At 49.9% G+C, this 20,756-nt stretch overlaps 12 protein-coding genes across 12 annotated transcripts; 6 read left to right on the top strand and 6 right to left on the bottom strand.

The window, feature by feature from the left end:
• Positions 1-230: 230 nt before the first annotated feature.
• Positions 231-1,341, top strand: N7446_011091 (trans-2-enoyl-CoA reductase (NADPH) TSC13; the record flags this gene model as incomplete). Its single annotated transcript, XM_058519833.1, has 3 exons — positions 231-264; positions 353-568; positions 659-1,341. 3 exons carry the CDS (start codon positions 231-233, stop codon positions 1,339-1,341), a joined length of 933 nt encoding a protein of 310 aa, XP_058367357.1.
• Positions 1,342-1,785: 444 nt separating this feature from the next.
• On the bottom strand, positions 1,786-2,884 carry N7446_011090 (putative alpha-1,6-mannosyltransferase subunit; the record flags this gene model as incomplete). Its single annotated transcript, XM_058519832.1, has 3 exons — positions 1,786-2,016; positions 2,075-2,508; positions 2,599-2,884. 3 exons carry the CDS (start codon positions 2,882-2,884, stop codon positions 1,786-1,788), a joined length of 951 nt encoding a protein of 316 aa, XP_058367356.1.
• Positions 2,885-3,427: 543 nt separating this feature from the next.
• N7446_011089 (nitrilase) lies at positions 3,428-4,629 on the bottom strand (the record flags this gene model as incomplete). Its single annotated transcript, XM_058519831.1, has 3 exons — positions 3,428-3,687; positions 3,745-4,060; positions 4,153-4,629. 3 exons carry the CDS (start codon positions 4,627-4,629, stop codon positions 3,428-3,430), a joined length of 1,053 nt encoding a protein of 350 aa, XP_058367355.1.
• A 289-nt stretch (positions 4,630-4,918) lies between these two features.
• On the top strand, positions 4,919-7,639 carry N7446_011088 (fungal specific transcription factor domain-containing protein; the record flags this gene model as incomplete). The annotated part of the gene is made up of 8 exons (XM_058519830.1): positions 4,919-5,067; positions 5,133-5,164; positions 5,215-5,263; positions 5,313-5,988; positions 6,046-6,108; positions 6,164-6,496; positions 6,554-7,003; positions 7,064-7,639. Coding segments are annotated over 8 exons (2,328 nt in total), but the record flags the coding sequence as incomplete, so codon positions are not given.
• Positions 7,640-7,971: 332 nt separating this feature from the next.
• Positions 7,972-8,628, bottom strand: N7446_011087 (mitochondrial 54S ribosomal protein bL28m; the record flags this gene model as incomplete). Its single annotated transcript, XM_058519829.1, has 1 exon — positions 7,972-8,628. One exon carries the CDS (start codon positions 8,626-8,628, stop codon positions 7,972-7,974), a length of 657 nt encoding a protein of 218 aa, XP_058367353.1.
• Positions 8,629-8,939: 311 nt separating this feature from the next.
• Positions 8,940-10,501, top strand: rvb1 (RuvB family ATP-dependent DNA helicase pontin; the record flags this gene model as incomplete). Its single annotated transcript, XM_058519828.1, has 4 exons — positions 8,940-9,083; positions 9,157-9,376; positions 9,433-9,980; positions 10,037-10,501. The coding sequence occupies 4 exons, from the start codon at positions 8,940-8,942 to the stop codon at positions 10,499-10,501; spliced, it is 1,377 nt and encodes a 458-aa protein (XP_058367352.1).
• Positions 10,502-10,976: 475 nt separating this feature from the next.
• N7446_011085 (v-SNARE protein VTI1) lies at positions 10,977-11,835 on the top strand (the record flags this gene model as incomplete). Its single annotated transcript, XM_058519827.1, has 3 exons — positions 10,977-11,156; positions 11,261-11,667; positions 11,748-11,835. 3 exons carry the CDS (start codon positions 10,977-10,979, stop codon positions 11,833-11,835), a joined length of 675 nt encoding a protein of 224 aa, XP_058367351.1.
• Positions 11,836-12,137: 302 nt separating this feature from the next.
• N7446_011084 (DSC3 family protein) lies at positions 12,138-13,145 on the bottom strand (the record flags this gene model as incomplete). The annotated part of the gene is made up of 1 exon (XM_058519826.1): positions 12,138-13,145. One exon carries the CDS (start codon positions 13,143-13,145, stop codon positions 12,138-12,140), a length of 1,008 nt encoding a protein of 335 aa, XP_058367350.1.
• Positions 13,146-13,751: 606 nt separating this feature from the next.
• isa1 (Fe-binding Fe/S cluster assembly protein ISA1) lies at positions 13,752-14,521 on the bottom strand (the record flags this gene model as incomplete). Its single annotated transcript, XM_058519825.1, has 2 exons — positions 13,752-13,789; positions 13,849-14,521. 2 exons carry the CDS (start codon positions 14,519-14,521, stop codon positions 13,752-13,754), a joined length of 711 nt encoding a protein of 236 aa, XP_058367349.1.
• A 693-nt stretch (positions 14,522-15,214) lies between these two features.
• On the top strand, positions 15,215-17,648 carry N7446_011082 (ARMH3 family protein; the record flags this gene model as incomplete). Its single annotated transcript, XM_058519824.1, has 8 exons — positions 15,215-15,363; positions 15,420-15,542; positions 15,594-15,674; positions 15,726-15,879; positions 15,933-16,045; positions 16,099-16,433; positions 16,482-16,892; positions 16,949-17,648. The coding sequence occupies exons 1-8, from the start codon at positions 15,280-15,282 to the stop codon at positions 17,646-17,648; spliced, it is 2,001 nt and encodes a 666-aa protein (XP_058367348.1). The 5' UTR covers positions 15,215-15,279.
• Positions 17,649-18,029: 381 nt separating this feature from the next.
• N7446_011081 (uncharacterized protein) lies at positions 18,030-19,671 on the bottom strand. The gene is made up of 4 exons (XM_058519823.1): positions 19,331-19,671; positions 18,868-19,099; positions 18,405-18,792; positions 18,030-18,297 (listed from the first exon to the last, which is right to left on the bottom strand). The coding sequence occupies exons 1-4, from the start codon at positions 19,483-19,485 to the stop codon at positions 18,146-18,148; spliced, it is 927 nt and encodes a 308-aa protein (XP_058367347.1). The 5' UTR covers positions 19,486-19,671; the 3' UTR covers positions 18,030-18,145.
• A 473-nt stretch (positions 19,672-20,144) lies between these two features.
• On the top strand, positions 20,145-20,738 carry N7446_011080 (Cnl2/NKP2 family protein; the record flags this gene model as incomplete). Its single annotated transcript, XM_058519822.1, has 1 exon — positions 20,145-20,738. One exon carries the CDS (start codon positions 20,145-20,147, stop codon positions 20,736-20,738), a length of 594 nt encoding a protein of 197 aa, XP_058367346.1.
• Between the last annotated feature and the right edge of the window lie 18 nt (positions 20,739-20,756).

Here is a 20,756-nt window from a genome sequence, read left to right as displayed (position 1 = left end):
ACGACAATACATCAATTGCGCACCTTGGGGTCCACGAGAGTCGACTTTCAGCTGCCAAGCCTTTTGATATGTTGGCCTCAGGTGTCTGCACGTGATGTCGGCCGAGGTCCCAATACCGAGTATGTTGGGACTGCACAATTTCTAGTCCAATTGCAACCTCAACAAGTTCACTTGGTTTGACCTAGCATCATAATCCAAGTCTTGCGATAGCTTGGGCTACATCTTCCGTCATGTCGAATATCACGCTCACCGTGGAGCCAAGGGGTACGCAATGATAGCTCCTGTTTATTTCCAACAAAAGCTCTAGAAAACTACTGAGAGCGCCCAAAGACCATTGCTAATATTTATACAGGCAAGCCCATCCGAAAGCTTCCCAAGGAGGTCGAGATCAGCCTCAATGCCTCTACAGAAGAACTGCACACTGCGCTCTCCGCAGCCTCCGGGTGCTCAATCCACCGGATGAGAATCACCAAGGGTAGCGACCGCAGCGTGGTACCAAACTCGAACGGTACCACCATTGACGAAACTGGCCTGCGCAACTCAAGTGTAATCCACGTCAAGGATCTCGGTGCGTGCCTATATATCCCGCCGTCTGGAGATCAAGGAATCCCCGGACTCCACGAACAGAAAGACTAACCCATCATCAAAATCAAAACAGGCCCCCAAATCGCCTGGCGCACAGTCTTCATCATCGAATACCTAGGACCCCTCCTGATCCCCGCGCTCTTCCTCTTCCCCCTCCGCCCCCTCCTGTACTTCAACTATGACAAGCCCCTCCCCGAACCCTCGCACGTCCAGCGCCTCGTGTGCGGCCTCCTAACAGCCCACTTCCTCAAGCGCGAGTTCGAAACCATCTTCGTCCACCGCTTCAGCAATGCCACCATGCCCGCCCGCAACATCGTCAAGAACAGCGCCCACTACTGGGCCCTGGCCGGCTTCAACATCGCCTACTGGGTCTTCCGCCCGAACTCGACGGCCGCCACGGACTCGCCCAACGAGGCTCTTGTGTATGCCGGTCTAGCTCTCTACTCTTTCAGTCAGCTTGCCAACTTGAATGCGCACTTGATTCTGCGTAATCTTCGTCGTGCGGGTACTACTGAACGAGGTATTCCCTCCGGATTTGGTTTCAACTGGGTTACTTGCCCCAACTACTTCTTTGAGATTTTGGCTTGGTTTGGTGTTTACCTGGTTAGTCAGTGCAACTGGAGTGTGCTGTTCTTTATCTTGGTTGGTGGTTTGCAGATGTGGAGCTGGGCTTGGAAGAAGGAGAAGCGGTATCGCAAGGAGTTCGGTGACAAGTACAAGAAGAAGCGCACCGTTATCCTACCTGGCCTTCTATAAGTGGATTGTATGGTCAATGCCTGGGTTGGCATAGAATGAGTGGTTGAGTTGAGTGTTGTGGATGAAACCACAGCAAGGCTTGGAATTTCCTTGATTGAGGGCTTGAGACATAACTTACTCTCAAGCAGATTATCGATCGACGTCGATTGTCGCGAGCAAAGATATATTTACCAATTGCTGATACAATCAAGCAATGTATCACTTCAAAATAGGGCATAGCAAATCGTGAAAATGATAATAGTGCTCCATTCGAACATATGCAAAGTAAAGCAAAGACACCGCTATATGTTGAAGTCCTCGACCAAAACGCCGACCAGACCCGGAACATTATACAAGGAAAAGCCGACCCAAAACGCCATTCCCCTACAATCAAGCAGTCTAGTTCATTAATGCAACCCCCTCGTACGCCACTCATATTCCATCCATGCAAGCGAGACAAGACAGTTAGTCACTCTTCACTTTCTTCTGCCACAACTTGTAATATGGCTCAAATTCTTGCGCGCAATCACGGCCCTCTGTTTCCTCACAGCCCTGGAATTGAACTACAAGATCACCATCTTTGTAGATCCCATCCAACGAAGCAGTCGAGGAATCTTTGCCATACGAACTCAAAGTACGCTGAGGTACCAAGGCAGTGCGGGCAAGAACAGTCGGATGCCATTGCATGATATGATCCTAAAAGAGCGCGAAAGTCAGCCAACGTCCCCGAAGTACCTCAAAGATATCAACACACCAAACCATGAATTTCCGCCTTAGCAAAATTGTAATTCCGATACAACGGATCAAACCAGATATCAAGGAAAAACCGCGCAAACTCTCCGTTCCGAAGGATAAAACTCCCGGGATTGAGATCCTCCTTGTCCTGCGTGATAATCAGATCCACATCCTTCTCCTTTAGATGTGTGAATGTCTTGATGATGCTATCGGGCGGCACGATGGGCGTATCCTTCAACATCAAAGATTCCAACCGGCCCTTTTCGAGAAGGTGTGATTTGAGCGATTTGCTCGGGTTCATGATGAGAGAGTGGGGGCTCAGATGGAAGAAGTATGCCGCGCGCGGGTGGGTGGCGATTGCATGTCGGACTGCTGGGGCGACTGCCCAGCTTTTTGGGGCGTCGCCGATGGCTTCGTCGTAGTCGGAGATGCTGGCGAAGAAGTTTGTATACCCTGTTTGCGGGGTGCGGAGGTTAGCTTGGTTGTTTGTCCGGTGCTGGGTATCTTCTGGGAAGTACTGGATCTTTCGGGGGTTCTGCTTACCATGACGCTTTGCATAATCTTCCCGGTTTGCGACGATCTTCTTCACATAGCTTTCACTAAAGTGTTTGCGATCAAGTAGTGTGACAATCACGACACCTGAAGTGCCTGCTGATGCAGCAGCGGGTGTCGAGGTTGAGGAGAAGAAATGGTGTAATAGGTAGAGGAGAGAGAAAATTGCGAAGCCGAATATGGCGACTGTCTTGAGCTGCTTTCTTCGGTAGGACGGCGTTCGCGATGATCGCGCGATTGGGAGGGGACTCCTCCGTGGAGGTAGGGCGAATTGCATTCTCCCCAGTACTGGACTGGAAGGTAAGGGATCCAGATATCAAGTTTAAATCATAATAATCTCAGTGACTTGAATTGGAGATGTTGAAGTGTGAAGAAGAAGGGCGGAGATCATCCCGAGGTCGATCCCGAGCTCGGAGCTCCCATCCGAATGCGTCACTTGCATTCCAACGGGCTTCCATCTGCATCCAGAGAATAATTGATTAAAGGGATATTCGTGATTCGCTTGGTAGTTCTGTTATCTTTCTACTGTAAAATAAATAAAGTTGTATCAATTTTTATATTGAGCTTCCAAAACTATAAACTGCATGTGGCCCCGTATATATATCTACCACGTTCCTGGCTATACATGTCATTATAACCCACACTTTACATTTTGAACCCATTGAAAGCTTTATTCCCCCTCCCACACTGTAAGTCTGTTGAAATAGGACATAAATAGATTTGATTTCTTATCCAAAAACACACGTATGGCTATATCCAAAGCATCGACTGAGGCACGGCAAGGCAATGTTTGCCCCACGCGAGAATCAGAACTCTTCAACTAAAACGGAGGAGGGTTCAGATCCAATCCCTCAACCGACAACTTGAAGGCGTCATTTCGCGAATAGCTCCCTGCGACGTCCAGATCAAGTCTGCCACGCTCACAATCCTCCAGGTCAATCTCAGAGATCACAAGCCCATCTGCAATCTTAGAACCATCGGCGTCATCGGTGCAGACCTCCCAGATGGGCTCGGCCACGACTTCACCGAGCGGTCCGACGATGCAAGAGCCACCGCGCGAAACATAGTGATCTGGGATATCTAGGACACAGTTAGTCGGGTCTTAGAAGGCATATGAAGAGTGATGTGTGTTCCTACCCTTGGAAGTGTTGCCCTGCTGGGTAATCCAGGATGGAAGCTCGTTATATCGCACGCACTGGTTGCAAGAGAGCACGAAGGTCCGACCTTCGCCACCAATCGTACGCATAAGAGGCAACCAGGTATCACGACCATCAGCCGTCGGCGCGAGATAGATATTCACATTCTGCGAGTAAAGACTCTGCCGAAGCAAGGGCATGAAGCTTTCCCAGCAGATAGCAGCAGCAATGATAAGCTTGACACCATTGAGCTCAGTAGTAATAGCCTTGAGGGTAGAAGGCGACCCCTGAGCCCAAACAAGACGCTCCGAGGCAGTCTTTTCCACCAGATTCAAGTAAACGTCAGCCTTTACATTCCGAGTATCCTCATAAAACCAACAGCCAAAAAGACGAGAAACTGATTACTTACCGGCATAACCTTCCTCCTCTTCCCCAACACTCCCCGCACGGGATCGACATACAAAGCGGAACAATACAAACTGCCCCCAGCCCGTTCAATCAACCCAGTAGCAATAAACACCCCCGTCTCCCGGGCCACCTTCTCAAGAAACTCCCTAGTCCCATCGCCCCGATGATCCCGTCCTTTCGCCACAGGTAGTTTCCGCTCAACCCAATCATCCCCGGCCCCAGCAGGCGTATCGCCCAGGTCGACGGCTGCGCGGAAATATTCCAGGAATTGATCGCGACCATGCGGTTCGCGGGCGCCTACAGCTGTTCCGAAATCACAGGTGCGTGGATAGCCGCCTAGGTAGGCCTCTGGGAAGAGGATGAGATGGACTCCCTTTGATGCTGCGTGTTGGGTTATTTGCTTCAAGGCGCCCAGGGTTGTCTCTAGTGTAGAGAGGGTGCGGGCTTGCGCCACTGCCACGGTGATCTTTTGGGGCATAGTTTGTTTCTTCTCGGATTGAGATTATTGAAGAGAGGAGATTGGAAGGCGAAAATAATTTATAATTTATAATGGTGGTAAGTGAAGTACTCAAGCCGGGGTTCTTGCCGGACGCTGTAACCTCCGACGGACTTTGGCACTCCGATAGACTCTTCGGCACTTGCACTTCTGTGCGGCTAAGATGTGTAAGTAAAACCCTTAGACCTGATTTATCTATGAAAAGTAGCCAAGAACATAGGAACAAGGCTTTAAATCCTCTTTTGCTTACAGTTTTTCAAAGAATCATAGTCACGTGGACCCATACTCCAAAAATTTGGCAGCCCATCGGACTTCAAGCTCCGATGCGTATGAATCGATAAGTGCCGAATGGAGGGAGATCATTCACCCAAGAGACAGAAAGCATTGGCTTGTCGAAGGTGTCGGTCTCGAAAGCAAAAAGTGAGTTTATTTGACTGCAATCTGTCAATGCAAAACTAAGAACCTGTTTAGTGCACTGACAAAAGACCGTGTGATAATTGCACAACGGCAAATGAAGGTAAGTATCTTCTACACAGGACCAATTGGACATTGTCTGATAACGTACAGAATGTATATCAAGTGAGCCGGTGACACGAAGGGCTCGTGTCAGTACTGAGTAAGTCTCGCCAACTCCGTTGCCGGATTTACTACTAATCTGCTTATAGATATGCTAGAGCGCTCGAGGAGAGGATCGTAGACCTTGAGTCTCAGGCAGGACAGAGATCAGAAAATACTACTCCTGTTAGCCGGCAGGGGACAGCACAAGACACTCCACGCTCGAGAAATGACGGATCTTTGAACAAGAGAACATTCGAGCGCGCAATTTCAGAGCCAGAATCAGACATTGATTCTCGTACTTCAAGACGGCAGATAAATCAAAATTTGTCGCAAGACGGGTCATCTTCAAATCCCCAAGCAGCCCAGGTTCCTCTTCTAGCATCTACTGCACCACGCCCGACACCACCACTACCGTATTCGAATGCCGGAGAGGCATTACCAGTCCCGCAAGGCCAATGCGGACACTCCAGCTTATTGATTGGTATACTAGCCACTCTCGCAAATTCTGATCCCTGTGTATCACCAATAAAACAGCATGAGACACCAAACGCCATTATATCATCTCCGTTCACAGATCAGATATCCCAATCAAACCGCCTATTACGTCTTCCAAGGGAGGTATCTGATCGGCTCGTTCAAATATATCTTGAAAGAGTCAACCCGCGATATCCTTTTCTTCATCTCGATACATTCCTCGGCTGGTATGAATCTTGGAAGGCTCATTCATATCTGGATAGCGCTAGACATGAGCAGGGGCTATGGAAGGACTATTTTGTCACCATGGTATGTTGGATATCTATTAATCCCACCTTCATTGTGTTAACATGCGGACCTTTTTAGGTGCACGCTGTTGCCCTACTTTTGACGCCTCGCGTGTCTGAAAGTGACATCGCCACGTCTCAGGTTAGTGCGAAGTATACCATGTTGAAGGAACCAAGAGCAAGATCTAACTATTCAGTCACTGTATAACACTGCTATGAAATATCTTGCCTACGTTTTCGCGCAGCCCGATCCCATCCTACATGCACAAGCATACCTACTTCTAACATTGCATGCGCTTCACTCGCCCTCATCACAAATGATCGTTACCATGGTATCCGCAACGATGAGGTACTGTGTCATGGCTCAGCTCCATCTAGCCGAGAGTGAGCCGAAAGTACTGAATCCCGTATTTTCTTTGGAGGTCCAAACCCGCCGCCGAGTATTTTGGTCTGCGTATGCCTTGGATCGATTAATCAGTTGGATCTATCATATCCCAAACAATATCAGCGACGAGCATATCAGCGTAGCGGTAAGCTGACGATGGTCTACATCCTCTATTGCTACTTCAATAAATTGACAATGATAGCTTTTCTCAAACGTTGGAGACTCAGACCTCCACCGCGATGGCTCAGACGACAGCCGCATCCGAATAGAAGCACCATCCCAGAAAACCCATGTCTCACCCGCTTTACATCTATTCCGATGCAGACGTATCCAATCCCGGATTATCAGTACTATGATGCGGTCAGATTTTGAAGAGATCAACGCCTCAACAACATGGCGAGAGCACATGCTAGGAGAATTGGACGCCTGGAGATCTCAACTGCGTTTATTGAGCGATGTAGCATCTAAAAGCTACACGAGCGATCGATGGGTTGGCATGGCGTATAACTATACAATCCTCTTACTACACCAGCCCACCAAAGAAAACGTATGCAGCGGCTTTGGAGACCGGTCCGTCCCGGCATGTGTTCAAATCGCCATGACATTCAGGACATTTCAGAAAGATCGACAAACAGCCCAATTATGGCCTGGGGTATGTACTTGGCATCGCCTCCCCCTTCTCTTACATTGACTAACCAAATCCAAAACCCAGCTCCTAAGCCAAGTCGCTGTAGGCATAACACTCCTCTACTGCTTCTGGGCAACACCACCCCAGCGCCAAACGCCAGCCTACAAAACCCGCGACGTCCCCGAAGCACTACGAGCCTGTTCAACCGCACTGGCCATCCTCGCCGAGCGATGGATCCAAGCTGAGCCCCTGCGTGACGTCTTTGATACACTAGCTAGGGAAGTCCCAGTTTACGGAATGATTGTGGATGATCCACCCCCGAGACGTATTTCGGCGGAATCTGCTTCCTATATTCAGTCTCAGATGCCCTTACTTGTTTCGATCATTATGCATCGGGGTGTTTTGCGTATGATTCGTGAGATTATCACGGAGGATTTCCCTAGGGATTTCCCCGAGCCGCATGATCAGGCTTTGTCCGCTGATTTGGGGGGGCATTTGTGTTCTGAGGAGTGTCTGTTCTTTCGAGGGACGGGTCATGCTGGGTCTGTGGGTACGAATGTTCAGGGATTTGATTCGCTTGAGGATGAAATTGAGGGTGCTTTTGCGGTTGATGATGAAACTTTGATGTTTCCTCTTCTTTTTGGCTCTGCTGAGTTTTGATATATGCTTCCAAACAAGCAAATGAGTGCAGCAAGAGTATATGTGGACTAAATGCGGTGTGCAGCCGGTCAAAAACCTTGAAAAGTAAACACGATATGAGATTGGAGTATAAGTACATAGAAGACCCAATATGCAAATTCAAATAAAAAAAACATTACACCCAGGTGAAAATGTTCTCACCATCATTTTCTAAGAAATGAACAGGGCGCGAAGATGACACAAAATTCGTGGTGCTCAAGAAACCATCCACCGCTCTTTAGGATAATGATACAAGCGCCTATCCAAACCCCCCAGCATGCGAGGAATCAACTCAATCGTTCTAAACTCCCGCTTTACTCCTTCGTGCGCACATTGGTGAACTGACGACCGAAAGGACGAGGCTTTGTCAGGGAGTCAATATCCAAGTCCTTGATCTTCTGCTCCATTTCCGTCTTCTTGCTCGCCAAGAATTCCTCGAATGTGGGAGGCTTGGGAACCTGCAACTTCGCGCGCTGCGCATCGAAGCGTTCCTGGATAGCTGGCGTCTGCATGATCTGGTGTCGGAGGCTCCAACCGAACGGACCCAGCTCCTTGAGACGTTTTGGCCGATCAGAGAGCAGGTAGTTGTCTAGACCGCCTGCCTTCTGGATTGATCGCAATGAACGTCGAGTGACCTTGATGAACAGCTCTTCGCCAAGTGCCTCGCTGGGAATCTTCTTCCGGCGAACGTTGGGCTTCCAGCTTCGTCGTGTCTTGCCTTCGTTGCGGCCCTTGGAAATCTTGTTACCGAAGCGGATCATGGCACCGCCGTAGAGACCGCTGTTGGATTGCTTGTACCACCGGTTGGGTCCGTAGGGGTAGACTGGGGCATCTTCAGGCAGTTTGGGGACTGATTGCGTTGCCGGTGTCGTTGAGAAAGCTCGCTTTGGAGCGGCGATGGAAAGGCTTCGGAAGGCCGCGGCCAGGGAGAAGGGGGCGGCCATGGCAGATTTTGTGTGTAGGCCTGCCATTGTGATCGGGGATTGACTTCTCGTCGAGCGTCGAGAATGCAATAAGCCGTCAAACAACAAGCGAAGACGAAGTGAAGCCAGGGAAGAATTTGGGGTGGTTCACCGCCTTGGGCGCGGCGCTCTCATTTGACGATCCCTTGCTCGCGAATTTCGGCCAGAAGCATGTCCCTCTGAGATTCATCGCGTTACCTCCCTTTTCTATCTGTCTTGTTTATTTGAAGCTTTGCTTTTCATTTCTCTTCGTCTATTTAACCCATTGACTAAACCTCCGCTGATACCTGTGGCTTCACGCGGCCGCACCTCTCCCAATCATGGTTCAGATCAGTGAAGTGAAGGGCAACTCGCGCGAGAACAGAACCGCGGCGCATACACACATTCGGGGTCTTGGATTGCGCTCTGATGGAACTTCGGAGACGGCCGCAGATGGATTCGTGGGACAAGCAGCTGCCCGTGAGGTAAGCGGAAGCAACACTGGATTTACTGGTTTTGGTATGCAGGAAAGATAGCTAACGCTGAATCGATACGCAGGCATGCGGTATTGTGGTGGACCTGATCAAGGCAAGAAAGATGGCTGGACGTGCTGTCCTGCTTGCTGGTGGCCCCGGCACCGGAAAGACTGCTTTGGCTCTTGCTGTATCGCAGGAGCTGGGAACCAAGGTTCCTTTCTGTCCCATCGTCGGCAGCGAAGTCTACTCCGCAGAAGTCAAGAAGACCGAGGCATTGATGGAGAACTTCCGGAGAGCTATCGGTATGGATGCGATACGAAAACGAGCGAGTATGGAATGGCGGGCTAACATACGATAGGCCTCCGTGTTCGCGAAACCAAGGAAGTGTACGAGGGTGAAGTGACAGAGCTTACTCCCGAAGAGACCGAGAACCCTCTGGGCGGATACGGACGCACAATCAGCCACCTGGTTATCGGCCTGAAGTCCGCCAAGGGAAGCAAGAAGCTTCGCCTGGACCCTAGCATCTACGAGGCAATTCAGAAGGAGCGTGTCACTGTCGGAGACGTCATCTACATTGAAGCCAACACCGGAGCATGCAAGCGCGTCGGCCGATCCGATGCCTACGCGACTGAGTTCGATCTCGAGGCAGAGGAGTATGTGCCTGTTCCCAAGGGCGAGGTCCACAAGAAGAAGGAGATTGTCCAGGATGTGACACTTCACGATCTTGATATGGCCAATGCCCGTCCACAGGGTGGCCAAGATGTGATGAGCATGATGGGCCAGCTGATGAAGCCCAAGAAGACGGAAATTACGGACAAGCTGCGTCAGGAGATCAACAAGGTTGTCAACCGGTACATTGACCAGGGTGTCGCCGAGCTGGTTCCTGGTGTTTTGTTCATTGACGAGGTGAGCTAAGATTGATCTTTCAATCTTCAGAACTTGTAGCTAACAGCACATCTTAGGTTCACATGCTTGACATTGAGTGCTTCACATATCTGAACCGTGCCCTCGAATCGACCATCTCCCCGATTGTCATTCTCGCCTCCAACCGTGGCCACACAGTCATCCGTGGCACTGACGATATCAGCGCTGCCCACGGCATTCCCCCCGATCTCCTTGCCCGCCTTCTTATCATCCCCACCAACCCCTACAGCCCCGATGAGATCAAGACCATCATCCGCCTGCGCGCCAAGACCGAGGGTCTCAACATCACTGAACCTGCCCTTAACAAGGTCTCCGAGCATGGCAGCAAGGTCAGCTTGCGCTACGCCTTGCAGCTGTTGACCCCTGCCAGCATTCTTGCGCGCGTCAACGGCCGCCCTGGTGGCATTGAGGAGGCCGACGTTGCTGAGTGCGAGGACCTCTTCCTGGATGCCAAGCGAAGTGCAATCATTGTTGGCCAGGATAGCGACAAGTTCCTGTCATGATTGGCTCTCAAAATTTGAAGTTCTATGATCTTGTATACCATTGGGGTATGTTGGATGTTTATTGAAAAGGCGAAATGTTTTGTGTGGGCCTGGTTTTACGCTAATGCTATGTATCAAATTCCATTTTTACTTATTCTCTACACGATGTAGTCGGATATAGCACATAGACATGAGTAGAGATCATTTGATGCAACCCCAAAGTCGGGATCACGTGTGACTCCGCATCACCACCCGTTCCTGTCCCAACTGATCCTATCTCATTGCTATACTCCTAAAGTCGAGCTTTTTTTGCTTTCAGTTCTTTGCGAAAGCCATTCTTCACTCCGTTATCCCCGAGGGCAGCCTTGACAAGTTTGACCGAACCGCCACTCAACGCTATTGAAAAAGCGTCACCCGCCCCCCCAGATAAAGGTGGAGCCTGCATCAACATCAGCCACGTTGACACCTTTACTCCCCAGACAAATATCCCATCATTATGGCAAACACCATGGACACAGACGCCGGCTCGGAGATGTTCGCCAGCTACGAGAATGAGCTGAAGCTGGTGCAAGCAGACCTGAACCAGAAGCTGGACCAGATCGCCGAGGCAAGCGGCGAGCAACGGAAATCCGCAATCGCCAATGCAGAGCAAGTACTCGACGAAGCGATGGAACTGGTGAGTGCACAGCACCTCGAGAAAGACACACATGCGCCACAAGACAACAAGTACGAGAGGGCAAGAAAGAAGACAGAAAGCTAACCCGACAATCCCCCATCTAGCTCGACCAACTGCGCATGGAGAAGCAGAACATCCCCTCATCGGCCCGGTCAAAAGTCAACGTCCGCTTCCGCAACTACTCAACCGATATCGACGAGGTCAAACGCAAGCTCAAGTCCCTATCGGATGATCGGCAGGCACTCTTCGGAGATCGGTACACCGACGAGCCGCAGGATGAGCACCTCGAACAAAGACAACAGTTGCTTTCCGGTACGGATAGACTAGAGCGCAGCTCTGCTCGCTTACAGCAGAGTCAGCGTATTGCGCTAGATACGGAGGATGTTGCGCGCGGCACGCTCGGCACCTTGTACGAGCAGCGCGAGCAGATCACCAATGCTCGGAACAACTTGCAGCAGAGTGAGGGTTATGTTGATACTAGTATCAAGACGTTGAGGGGCATGGCCCGTAGGTACTGACTCCCCTTTTGCCTCTCCCTGGCCGATTGCCGATCTTATTGCATGTTGCTGACGCCTAATCTTATCATATCAGGATGGCTACGAATCGGATGATTACTATTGCTATCATCACCGTTTTGGTTCTTTTGATTTTCGCCGTTATTTATAGCAAATTCCATTAGCGTTGGGGTTCTTGCTGGCGTTTTGTAAACTGGTGTTATGCTTATGTCCCTTTTCTTCCATACGAGACGCTTTGTCTCTATCGCATCTTTGCCATTTGTATGATAGCATCCGGCGAGACTTGATACAGCCCCAAAGCCTAGTCTCTAGCTAGACACACGATCTCTAATCCAACAAACAGCACTTCCGAGTCCATATGATTCAACAAACACAATAACTTCAAAATGGGGGTATCTCATAAACGCAAAATCAAATCCCAAGAACAATCCAACATCCAACCCAATCCACCTCTCCACATCCACATCTACCCTATAATCCTCATCATCCCAAAAGCAGCATTAACAACAACTCCCACAAAAACAGCAACTCCCTTCCTCCAACTCCAAACCCCCTCCTCCCTCCTCAACCACATAGCACACCCAATAGGCCAAAAGAACCCCATAACAGCCCCCCACAGCATATCATCTATCGCCTCGCGCGACCCAGCCCCGATGCCCCCATCATCATCTCCACCGCCAATCCCCTCCCCACCACCAGCCACAGCCGCCGCCGTCGACCCCTCATCCATCCACCGATCTTCAAGATCGCGCAGCTGATCACCCGTAGGCATTGTGTCACGCGTATGTGATACGGATTGCACGGCTAGGAATTGGGAACGTAGGGCTGTGACTTCGGCCGCGGTGAATCCGGCTGAGAGAAGACGGTCGAAGCCGCGGGGTGCGGGTGTTGTTGTATGGGAGGGTGTGTGTTGCTGGGCTTGGGCTTGGGATTGGGGCTGTGATTGGGATTGCCCAGAGCGGGGGAATAGAGTCGACGCAGCATCCTTGGATGCCTTCTCTTTTCTTTTCTGGAGGAGGAGCGTTGAAGCAACCGCTGCTTCGCTGGCTAGATCGGATTCTGAGAGTGCGATGTCGCCTATTGAGCAGTGAATGTAGAGCCGCGGGCGTGTATCCCGCACTGGCTGCTTGCCCTTGTCCTTGTCAAGGCCATTATCGGTTGCTGCTTCACTTTGGTCTTCTGATTCTAATGCGGGGCTCGGACTGCGGCTCGGGGATGGCGGAAGCTTGAGCGAGACTGTTAAGGCGGATGTATCTTCTAGACCGCGGCCGGCGTAGATGAGGCGGAGTCGGTGTGATGAGAGATCCGGGGGCAACTCGGCTCGGATTAATTGCTTTAGGCCTGCGCCTGTTGTGGATTCTGGGGCTGGCACGTCGAGTTGGAGATCTGGGATTGAGGCGGAGAAGCGGACTGTTATGAGGAGGTCTGGGGGTTTGTCGCTTATTGTGTGGGGTGTGAGGAAGGGTGATGCCATGGTGTTTGAATGAGGTTCATATGAATTGTAGAAGGTGGTTGTGTTGGGCTGTAAGGCGATGTTGGAGATGCGGTGATTACCCCATTCCGCGCCTCGGACCCCAGCATATCCCGTCATGTGACACCTTCTAGACCATTAAGATAAACTGTTCAGATATAAATATAGATGGACGTTAAGAAGTGAAGTAATCTACAAGATATGACGTATTTATGTAGAGTTTGTTGTAAGTTTCTTAGTTGTATTTGACATGTCATCATTGTCCTTGGACTAATCTATGCGTTGTACAGAAAGATATTTCAGGATATCAGATGGCTGATGTAGCAGGATTTCGAAAAAGAACGTCCAGCAACAAAGGAAAACAATAGCAATGAGGTCTGTCTCTATGACAAAGCTCACTTGTAAGCAGAAAGCAAGCCAGAGCCACTGAAAATGTGAAAGAAAGAATGCAGAAGGTATGAAAACGTGAGATGTATCGACTGGTATCAAGCGTATGTACTGAAACAAAAGAGTGATTGTGGTATCCCAACCCCCTTTGAAAACGCCATCCGATGCACTGGTAAGAAGACGCCGAGAGAACCCGTAAAAGAAACATGTCGGTATGAAGGCTTAAACCATGAAGGATTCACCGCATCCGCATTCTTCCTCTATAGTTATGGGTTAGTAAACTGCAAGTGATGGGATGGCATATGCACGGGCCACTTACTGATGTTGGGGTTGCGGAAAACGAAGCGTCGGCTCAACTTATCCTCATGCCAGTCCATTTCACTGCCAATGATGCTGAAGAGGGCCTTGCTGTCAATCAGGACCTTGACGCCGTCCTGCTCAACAACTTCATCGAACTTGCCCGGCTTCTCCACATACTCGAGGTGGTAAGCAAGACCAGAGCAGCCGCGGTTCTTGACACCCACACGAATAAACTTGGGTTCTGGCTGTGCCATCAATTTCCGGAGTTGCTCAGTGGCCACCGCAGACAATTTCATCGCTGCCTTTCTTGGCCGAAGTGGACGACGGGGTTTCGGGGAAGTCTTTGGTGCGGCCGGGGAAGCGGAAACAGGTTTCGATTTTTGCGCTTCACCTTCCCGTAGGCTCACATTGGGAGACGCACCACTTTGGAAGGTAGCCTGAGATGATTTTGAGTCGGAAGGAGGGAATTCAGCGGAAATGGAAGTGTCGGCGCCACCGCTGCTTCGGGGAGGCGGGAAAGAAGAGGGGAGGGTGTGAGGGCGGTAGGCCGTTGCAGTCTGCATGTCCCGCTTAGAGGAGAAGTGTGCGTTGCCGTATGATGAGAAAGTACGCAGGCGCCCAGCCGAGGGCTTTGCCCATCGGAAGAGTGTGGCGGATGATGTCACTGAGCGCTGCATGGTGTAGAAGCTCATGGTCGAGGAGCAATCGATGTGAAGTGAGAGTGAACCTCAACGAGAAAAGCTATAAACTCATAAGACCTTAGGTATGAGAGAAGTGGTGGAGGTGGAAGTGTAAGAGACCAAAGTAGAAGGAAGAATCTCTGACTGTTTTGAGAATCCCCCGTGGCCCCGGGAGGATTACCTAAACAAGTTGCATGACGCAGAATCAGCCAATCATAATTGAGATGTTTCTACACACAATGGCGCCACCATTGATTTCGCCTTTCTACTTTGACTCAACATGGGGACCTCGAGAGTATGACACTCAGCTGATCCTTTTTAATATCTCACATCTCCCTTGACCACAGTGAGATCACAGTGTTGAGACTATTGTCGACCACTGCGTTTTTCGGAAGCTGAGTCATCAATAGGCACAGGAGATTCCGTTCTTCGGAATGCCTGGCTCACCCCTCATAAGGCCGCAACCGCACCAAATGCAGCTAAGTGGCAGGGATTAGTATCAAATTGAATATGACGATTATCTAGACATGTACCTAGACAGACATACTAAGTTTGTATACTCAATATTCCTATAACACTTGTAAATGCCAAGTATCAATGTAGAAAGGAAGAAAGGACATGTGGCTGGATCTGCTGACAAAGTGGCTGGTGCCCAAGACGGTTGCTCAATGAACTCCAAGGTCTTGAATAGACCTCGACTCTTGAATTTAACCTCTTTTCTCCCGATGCTGGCCATCTAACTGCAGATCACCTGTGCCCCTGCCTAAACCATGGAAGCCTCACCCCTGACCCAGCAGAGTCGACCTGAGTCCTTCAAGCCTAAGATTGTGCAGCTCTATGAGAACCTCCTCAAAGTAAGAACAACTGAACATGCATTGAGTTGCAATACTAACACTGCCCTGAGCATTAGAATGCAGAGGATTTGGACCCCTCTGAGGGTTTCTGGAGGGAATTCTTCTTGCTCCCTCCGGACCGGAATCAACTGCATGCCATTCTAGACCATTTGAGTCCAGATGACATATTAAGCTTACAGGCAAGCTGAAACCTGTCACATAGGAATCCATATGGCTAACACAATGGTTAGACCCAAACTCAGCTGTTATTTACTCGTGCTATCCGCGAGGCAGCCGCAGGGGTCGCTCCAGCGGATTCTTATGCATTGGATGTGAGTGCCCATGATGAATTGTTAGAAGTCGCCCCTAACTTAATTATCCAGACCTTGACAATTTTCTTGACCAGCATCCTGAGCAAGAAGTACACAAACCCCAGCTCAGATGTCATCACTGTTCTTGCAGGACTCGACGAAGTGGACCATGTCATCTCCGACTTTGTGGCCGTCTTGGATGGGATTATCCGCAATGGCAGCAGGTGTGAGTTCCCCTATCCGATCCAATTGCAATACATATAGCTAAGTCTTTGTTAGTCGATGTGCGACTCAAAGCTATCAGGACGGCCGTTGCAATGACCAGCGGGGCCTACAAAACCAGCCTGGTATCCTATCTCACGCACAGAGATCTTTTCCCATCGCTTATGAAGGTAAATCGTCTCTCAATTGTTACTTTTATAATGCACTAACTAACAGCAATCAGTATGTTTCCGAATCTGATACCCCAATGCAAGTCTTCGACCCATTTCTGCTTTTGGGATTATTGGCAAACTACAACAAATTCGAGTTTCAAAATCCTTACCAGCTCCGGCTTGATGACTTTGTCAACGAGTCAAGCATTCAAAAGATTGCCAAGGGCGTTGGTCTTGCCTGTGGCGGCCTGCGCAACGGCTACATTGCCGTACAGGATGACATCCCGGAGGGTTGGAACTTGACCAATACATTGATCTTCTTTGGATTGCGAGCCTTCGCACCTGGTGCTAGAGAGAAGGCTAACCCACCTACCGCGGAAGAAGCGAAAGCAATTTTCGCAGAACTGTAAGTCTTCTACCCTAATATCAATTAATTTGACTAACATGGTACCAGTCCTGCCCAAGAAGCTGCAATTCTCATGGCAACATACGACTTCACAAACGCCAACAAGCTATTCGGCTATCATCTTGTTCATTCGAAATCCGAGAATAATGAGGAAGAATCGCCATTCTCCAGCTTCCTCTCATTGACCTCATATCTTTTACAACATGCATACCGATCCCCACGGGTTGGACACTACGCTGAGCTTACCCTGTTCACTCTCCGCATACTGGTCGAGGACCCAATCATCTGCAAACACATCTGCAATGAAGATGGCAAGCGAAAAGTCCGCATCTGCAGACAGAAACAACCCTACCTCCCTGTAGTCAGCGGAGACAGAGTCCTAGCAGCGATCATATTCGACATCATGATCGATACAATCACCCACAACCTCCGCCGACGTCTAGACGTCAATCTCTACAGGTAAAAGCCCACACCCTCCCCTATACATACGTAAAACAAATGCTAACAAAACCCAGCCACGCAATCGCAATAACCCTCCGCCTCCTAACCTACCTATCCAAAAACAAAATCAGACTAACATACCACTGGTCCGAGCTCTGGCGCACCCTGCTCTCCCTAATGCGCTTTCTCACAACCTACGCGGCAGACCTAACAATTAACCCAAAGATCCAAACCCTAACATCCTCCCTCGCCGACCTAATCGCCTTCTGCGTCTCAGGCGGTGACACCTTCCTCCCAGACCCATCCTCCTACGATGACCTCTTCTACAAACTCGTCGAAACAGGTCCTATCATCTCCAAGTTCCGTGCTGCGTATGCCCTCACAGGTGCAGGTAGTACATCCAAGGCAGCTGAGCCGGGTATTGAGCAGCACGTTGCTGCAATTGATACACTCCAATCCGTCTCTACGCATTTCTACGCATTGCTTTTCTATTCCGATGGTGATAATGCAAATGCTGCGGCGGTGGCAGCAGCAGCTGCTGCAGTAAGCCCGAAACCGGATGAACCGGCCTCTGTGCCTTTACCTTCTATCCGCAAGAAGAATCTCAGTCCGCGTGAGGTCCACCGCATTATAAAACAGGGCTATGATACGTTGAGTATTCAGCCGCCGGAGGGACTGAGTACTTGGGCTAAATGGCGTGAGGCGGAGTGGAAGAGTGAGCTTAAGCGGGCGGCGAGGTGTGCTGTTGATGATGCTAGGCAGCTTGTTGCTTAGTTGATTGTGGGATTTGATCAATTTTTTTAGTTGTGTGGGATTGAAAGCTTGGTTCGATGGGATCTACATGTATGTCTGGATCCGAGATCGTTGAGGGGAGGGTCTTGAGAGATTTAGGCCTGTGGCGGTGGTGGTTTCATTGCGTTGTCTATTGAGATATCCGGTTGAGAATACATACATCTCCTTCTTGATATTGATTACTTCTTTTATGGCATGTAGATACATTGTACGTTTGCTTAAGTCTCTTCTTTGCATGGTTGATTGCTATTTTCGTTCTGTGGTCCTTTGAGCATACAGCACTCTCTGAGATACAGAAGTGACGATTTCCTCACCATACGATTGCCGAAGAAAAAGATCCAAATCTCGACGCACTCTAAAGCAAAAAGTAAAAACAAAATCGGATGCTGGACACTACTCGATTCAAATTCAAACTGATATCAATTACTGGGAAGGCCACCCGTCCATCATGAAACAAGAACGTAAAAACCAGGACGTACTCAGTGAGTATTCTCCGCGGTCAAGTACTGCGTGGTGAAGTACTTCTCCGAATGCTTGCTCAACCACATAGCAAGCTTAGAAATCTCCTCACGCAGACGGTTAGTCGCCTGCATATCCATGTTTGTCTGAGCAATAAGCTCAGGCATGGTGCCTATAATCCCAAGAAAAAGACGCCGATATTAGCAAATGTCCGTCCCAAAGAGCAACGAATCCCTCAAAACTAAGCGGGAAATAAACAAAAGACAAGGCAAAACTTACTGAAAAGACGGATCAAGTGCTCAGCTCCATAGACATCAATAGGCCCCTTGTTAGCCAACTCCCCGGTCGCAGCCTCGAACTTCTTCCGCAGACCACGGTACTGCGCACGCTCATGACGGTACAGAAGGATCTTGTCCAGGCACTTGTCGAAATACTCCTGGAGTCCGGCAACCACTTCCTCCAGCACGTCCTGGTCAGCCGCCGAGCTGGTTCGCTTCGGCTGCTCTTCCTCATACCAATCCTGCAGGATCTGGCGCACGGGATTGCGCGCTGGCAAGGAGACCACACATTGGTTCTTGGTTACCTGTTCCCAGTCGTCGACTAGCAGGGACTTTAAGTTGTCGGGCATCACGATGCGGACTGAGGGGCGCATGTTGAAGCTTTCTTCCTGTGTGGCTGTTAGTATTGAACCATTTCAATAGATATATTGTTGAATTAGTCAATTGGGGTGGATTTTGCTTACCTTTTCGATGTCGTTGTCCCGGGCTCGCTTTGTGCCACGGCCCGGCACGGAGTTGCCGCGTTCTTCGCTGTCGCGCACAGAGCTACGGTCGGAAGTGGCGCGCTTCTTTGCGGACGCCTTGGTGGTTTTCTGGCGGATTGATGCTTCGGCTTCGCGGCGCAGGTTGTTGGCCAGCTCGCGGTTGTCTTCTGTGTGCTTCCGGAGACGGTCTTCTAGGACCCAGTCATCCCATCTTAGCGAATGTCAGTATGATAAACCATCAACTGAGATTGTCATGCAGATAGAAATGTCTCCAGGAGTATGGTCCACGTGAATGGAGACTGGGGGGTTGTCCATGAGGTGGAGGGGTTATAGATCGAGGTCAAGTTCTCCAGGCCATCCCGCATAGGACGACAGGCTCAACAGTCACGGGCATTCACGAGCATTAAAGAGACCAGCGTACAGTGAGGCAGGTCAAACTTACGTGTTTTTCCAGCCCTTGTAGTGGACTTGATACTCAAACGGACTTTTCTTGTCGTTGGGGTCTTTGTGGCGGACATCCAGAATCTTGGCATCGTAGAGGATTTCATGATGGAAACAGAGGACCTTCTCGTCCTTGCTGTACATAGAAGGTGCCATTATGGCGAAATGAAGTAGAAAGAAGATGGATGGGCGGATTTGACGTGCAGGCGATGTATTCAGAGCCCTGGCTGGGCTTGAATGTGCACGGAATAGAACTTCCCACCTTCTTGCTGGCGGGAAAGGACGTGAAGTGACGACTCACGGGCTACTATGGCCACAATATTCAAGCACTATGCTTTTTTTGATCTTTAGAGAGAAAGTAAACGTTGCGTTGGGTCTTCAAAGAAGAGAACAGGCACGACGACAATTGCAGAACAAGATGTCGGGCTTGATGAAGATTGAGCCAAGAGGTAGTGCAGAGTTTAGGTCAGAGTAGAGACCAGCTCAAAATTAGAAGAAACGATTAAGTGGGAGATAGCGAAGGAAATGAGGTTGACGATGTCGAGAGGAGTGGATAGGAAAGAAGAGGAAACACGCGACCCCTTGAGGAAAAAGGCGGGAACTCTCAACCGTCAACGCGCATCAAAATCGACTTTCTACTGTGGCTTGCATTCACGATAACTTCATTGTTCGATCTATATGATTGAGGCTCTGTTGATCGTATTATCCATTTTGGCCACGTGAACTCCTATTCGCGTCAAACGTTGGTTCGCGCCTATTCAGACACTTCAATAATACCACTCTGAACGAGAGCAGAAAAACATCCACCATTCATCATGGCACCGACAGAGGAGTCCATCCTAAGCAACTTCCTGCTTTCGCCAGCCCCGCTGCCGACGGTGATGTCGCTACAGAAGTTCACAGAACTCTTCCCAAAGCGCCTGCGGAACCATCCGCATATCAGGACATTGTACCGGGAGCTACAGCAAGTCCGCGAACAGGACATGGACAGAGTCAATGAAAACATCGACAATGAGATCAAGCAAGGCGACAAGCAGAGAACAGAGTTGCTTAAAGCCGCTCTTGCCACTGGAGTCGAGGCCTCGAATAGCGATGAGCAGCGCGAGGTCGACATGGATCTCCATCTGTTTGGTGAGGCACAGACTGCCGCACCGGAAGATTATCATTCGGTGGCTAGTTTACTAGCTGCAATGGAGACTGCCAGTACCAACATTGAGCATGAGATTTCTGCCATTGACCAAGAGGCTGCGGGTATCTTGGCTCAGCTTAATACGACTGTTGGGAATATGAGTGACCTCCGCTATGGTAAATTGCAGGGTCCGGCTGGGACTGCTGATGATATAGCCAATGAAGCTATCAAGGGTTTGCAGAATCTGGAGGATTCTTGCTATAAGAGTAGCATGTCTTGATCCATCACCGGCTATCTG

The sequence above is a fragment of the Penicillium canescens genome (genome assembly GCF_028828765.1).
Source record: "Penicillium canescens strain IBT 15451 chromosome Unknown utg000008l_segment0_segment0, whole genome shotgun sequence".
NCBI classification, from domain to species: Eukaryota; Fungi; Ascomycota; class Eurotiomycetes; order Eurotiales; family Aspergillaceae; genus Penicillium; species Penicillium canescens.
The sequence above is the reverse complement of the archived record's forward strand: the minus strand, read 5'-3'. Positions and strand labels throughout refer to the sequence as shown.

Coding starts and splice junctions, on each gene's coding strand:
- N7446_011081 (XM_058519823.1), bottom strand. CDS start 19,485: ATGGCACCTTCTATGTACAGCAAGGACGAGAAGGTCCTCTGTTTCCAT. Junction 18,793..18,867: donor GGGACAACGACATCGAAAAG/GTAAGCAAAATC, acceptor ACAGCCACACAG/GAAGAAAGCTTCAACATGCG. Junction 18,298..18,404: donor GCACTTGATCCGTCTTTTCA/GTAAGTTTTGCC, acceptor TTGGGATTATAG/GCACCATGCCTGAGCTTATT.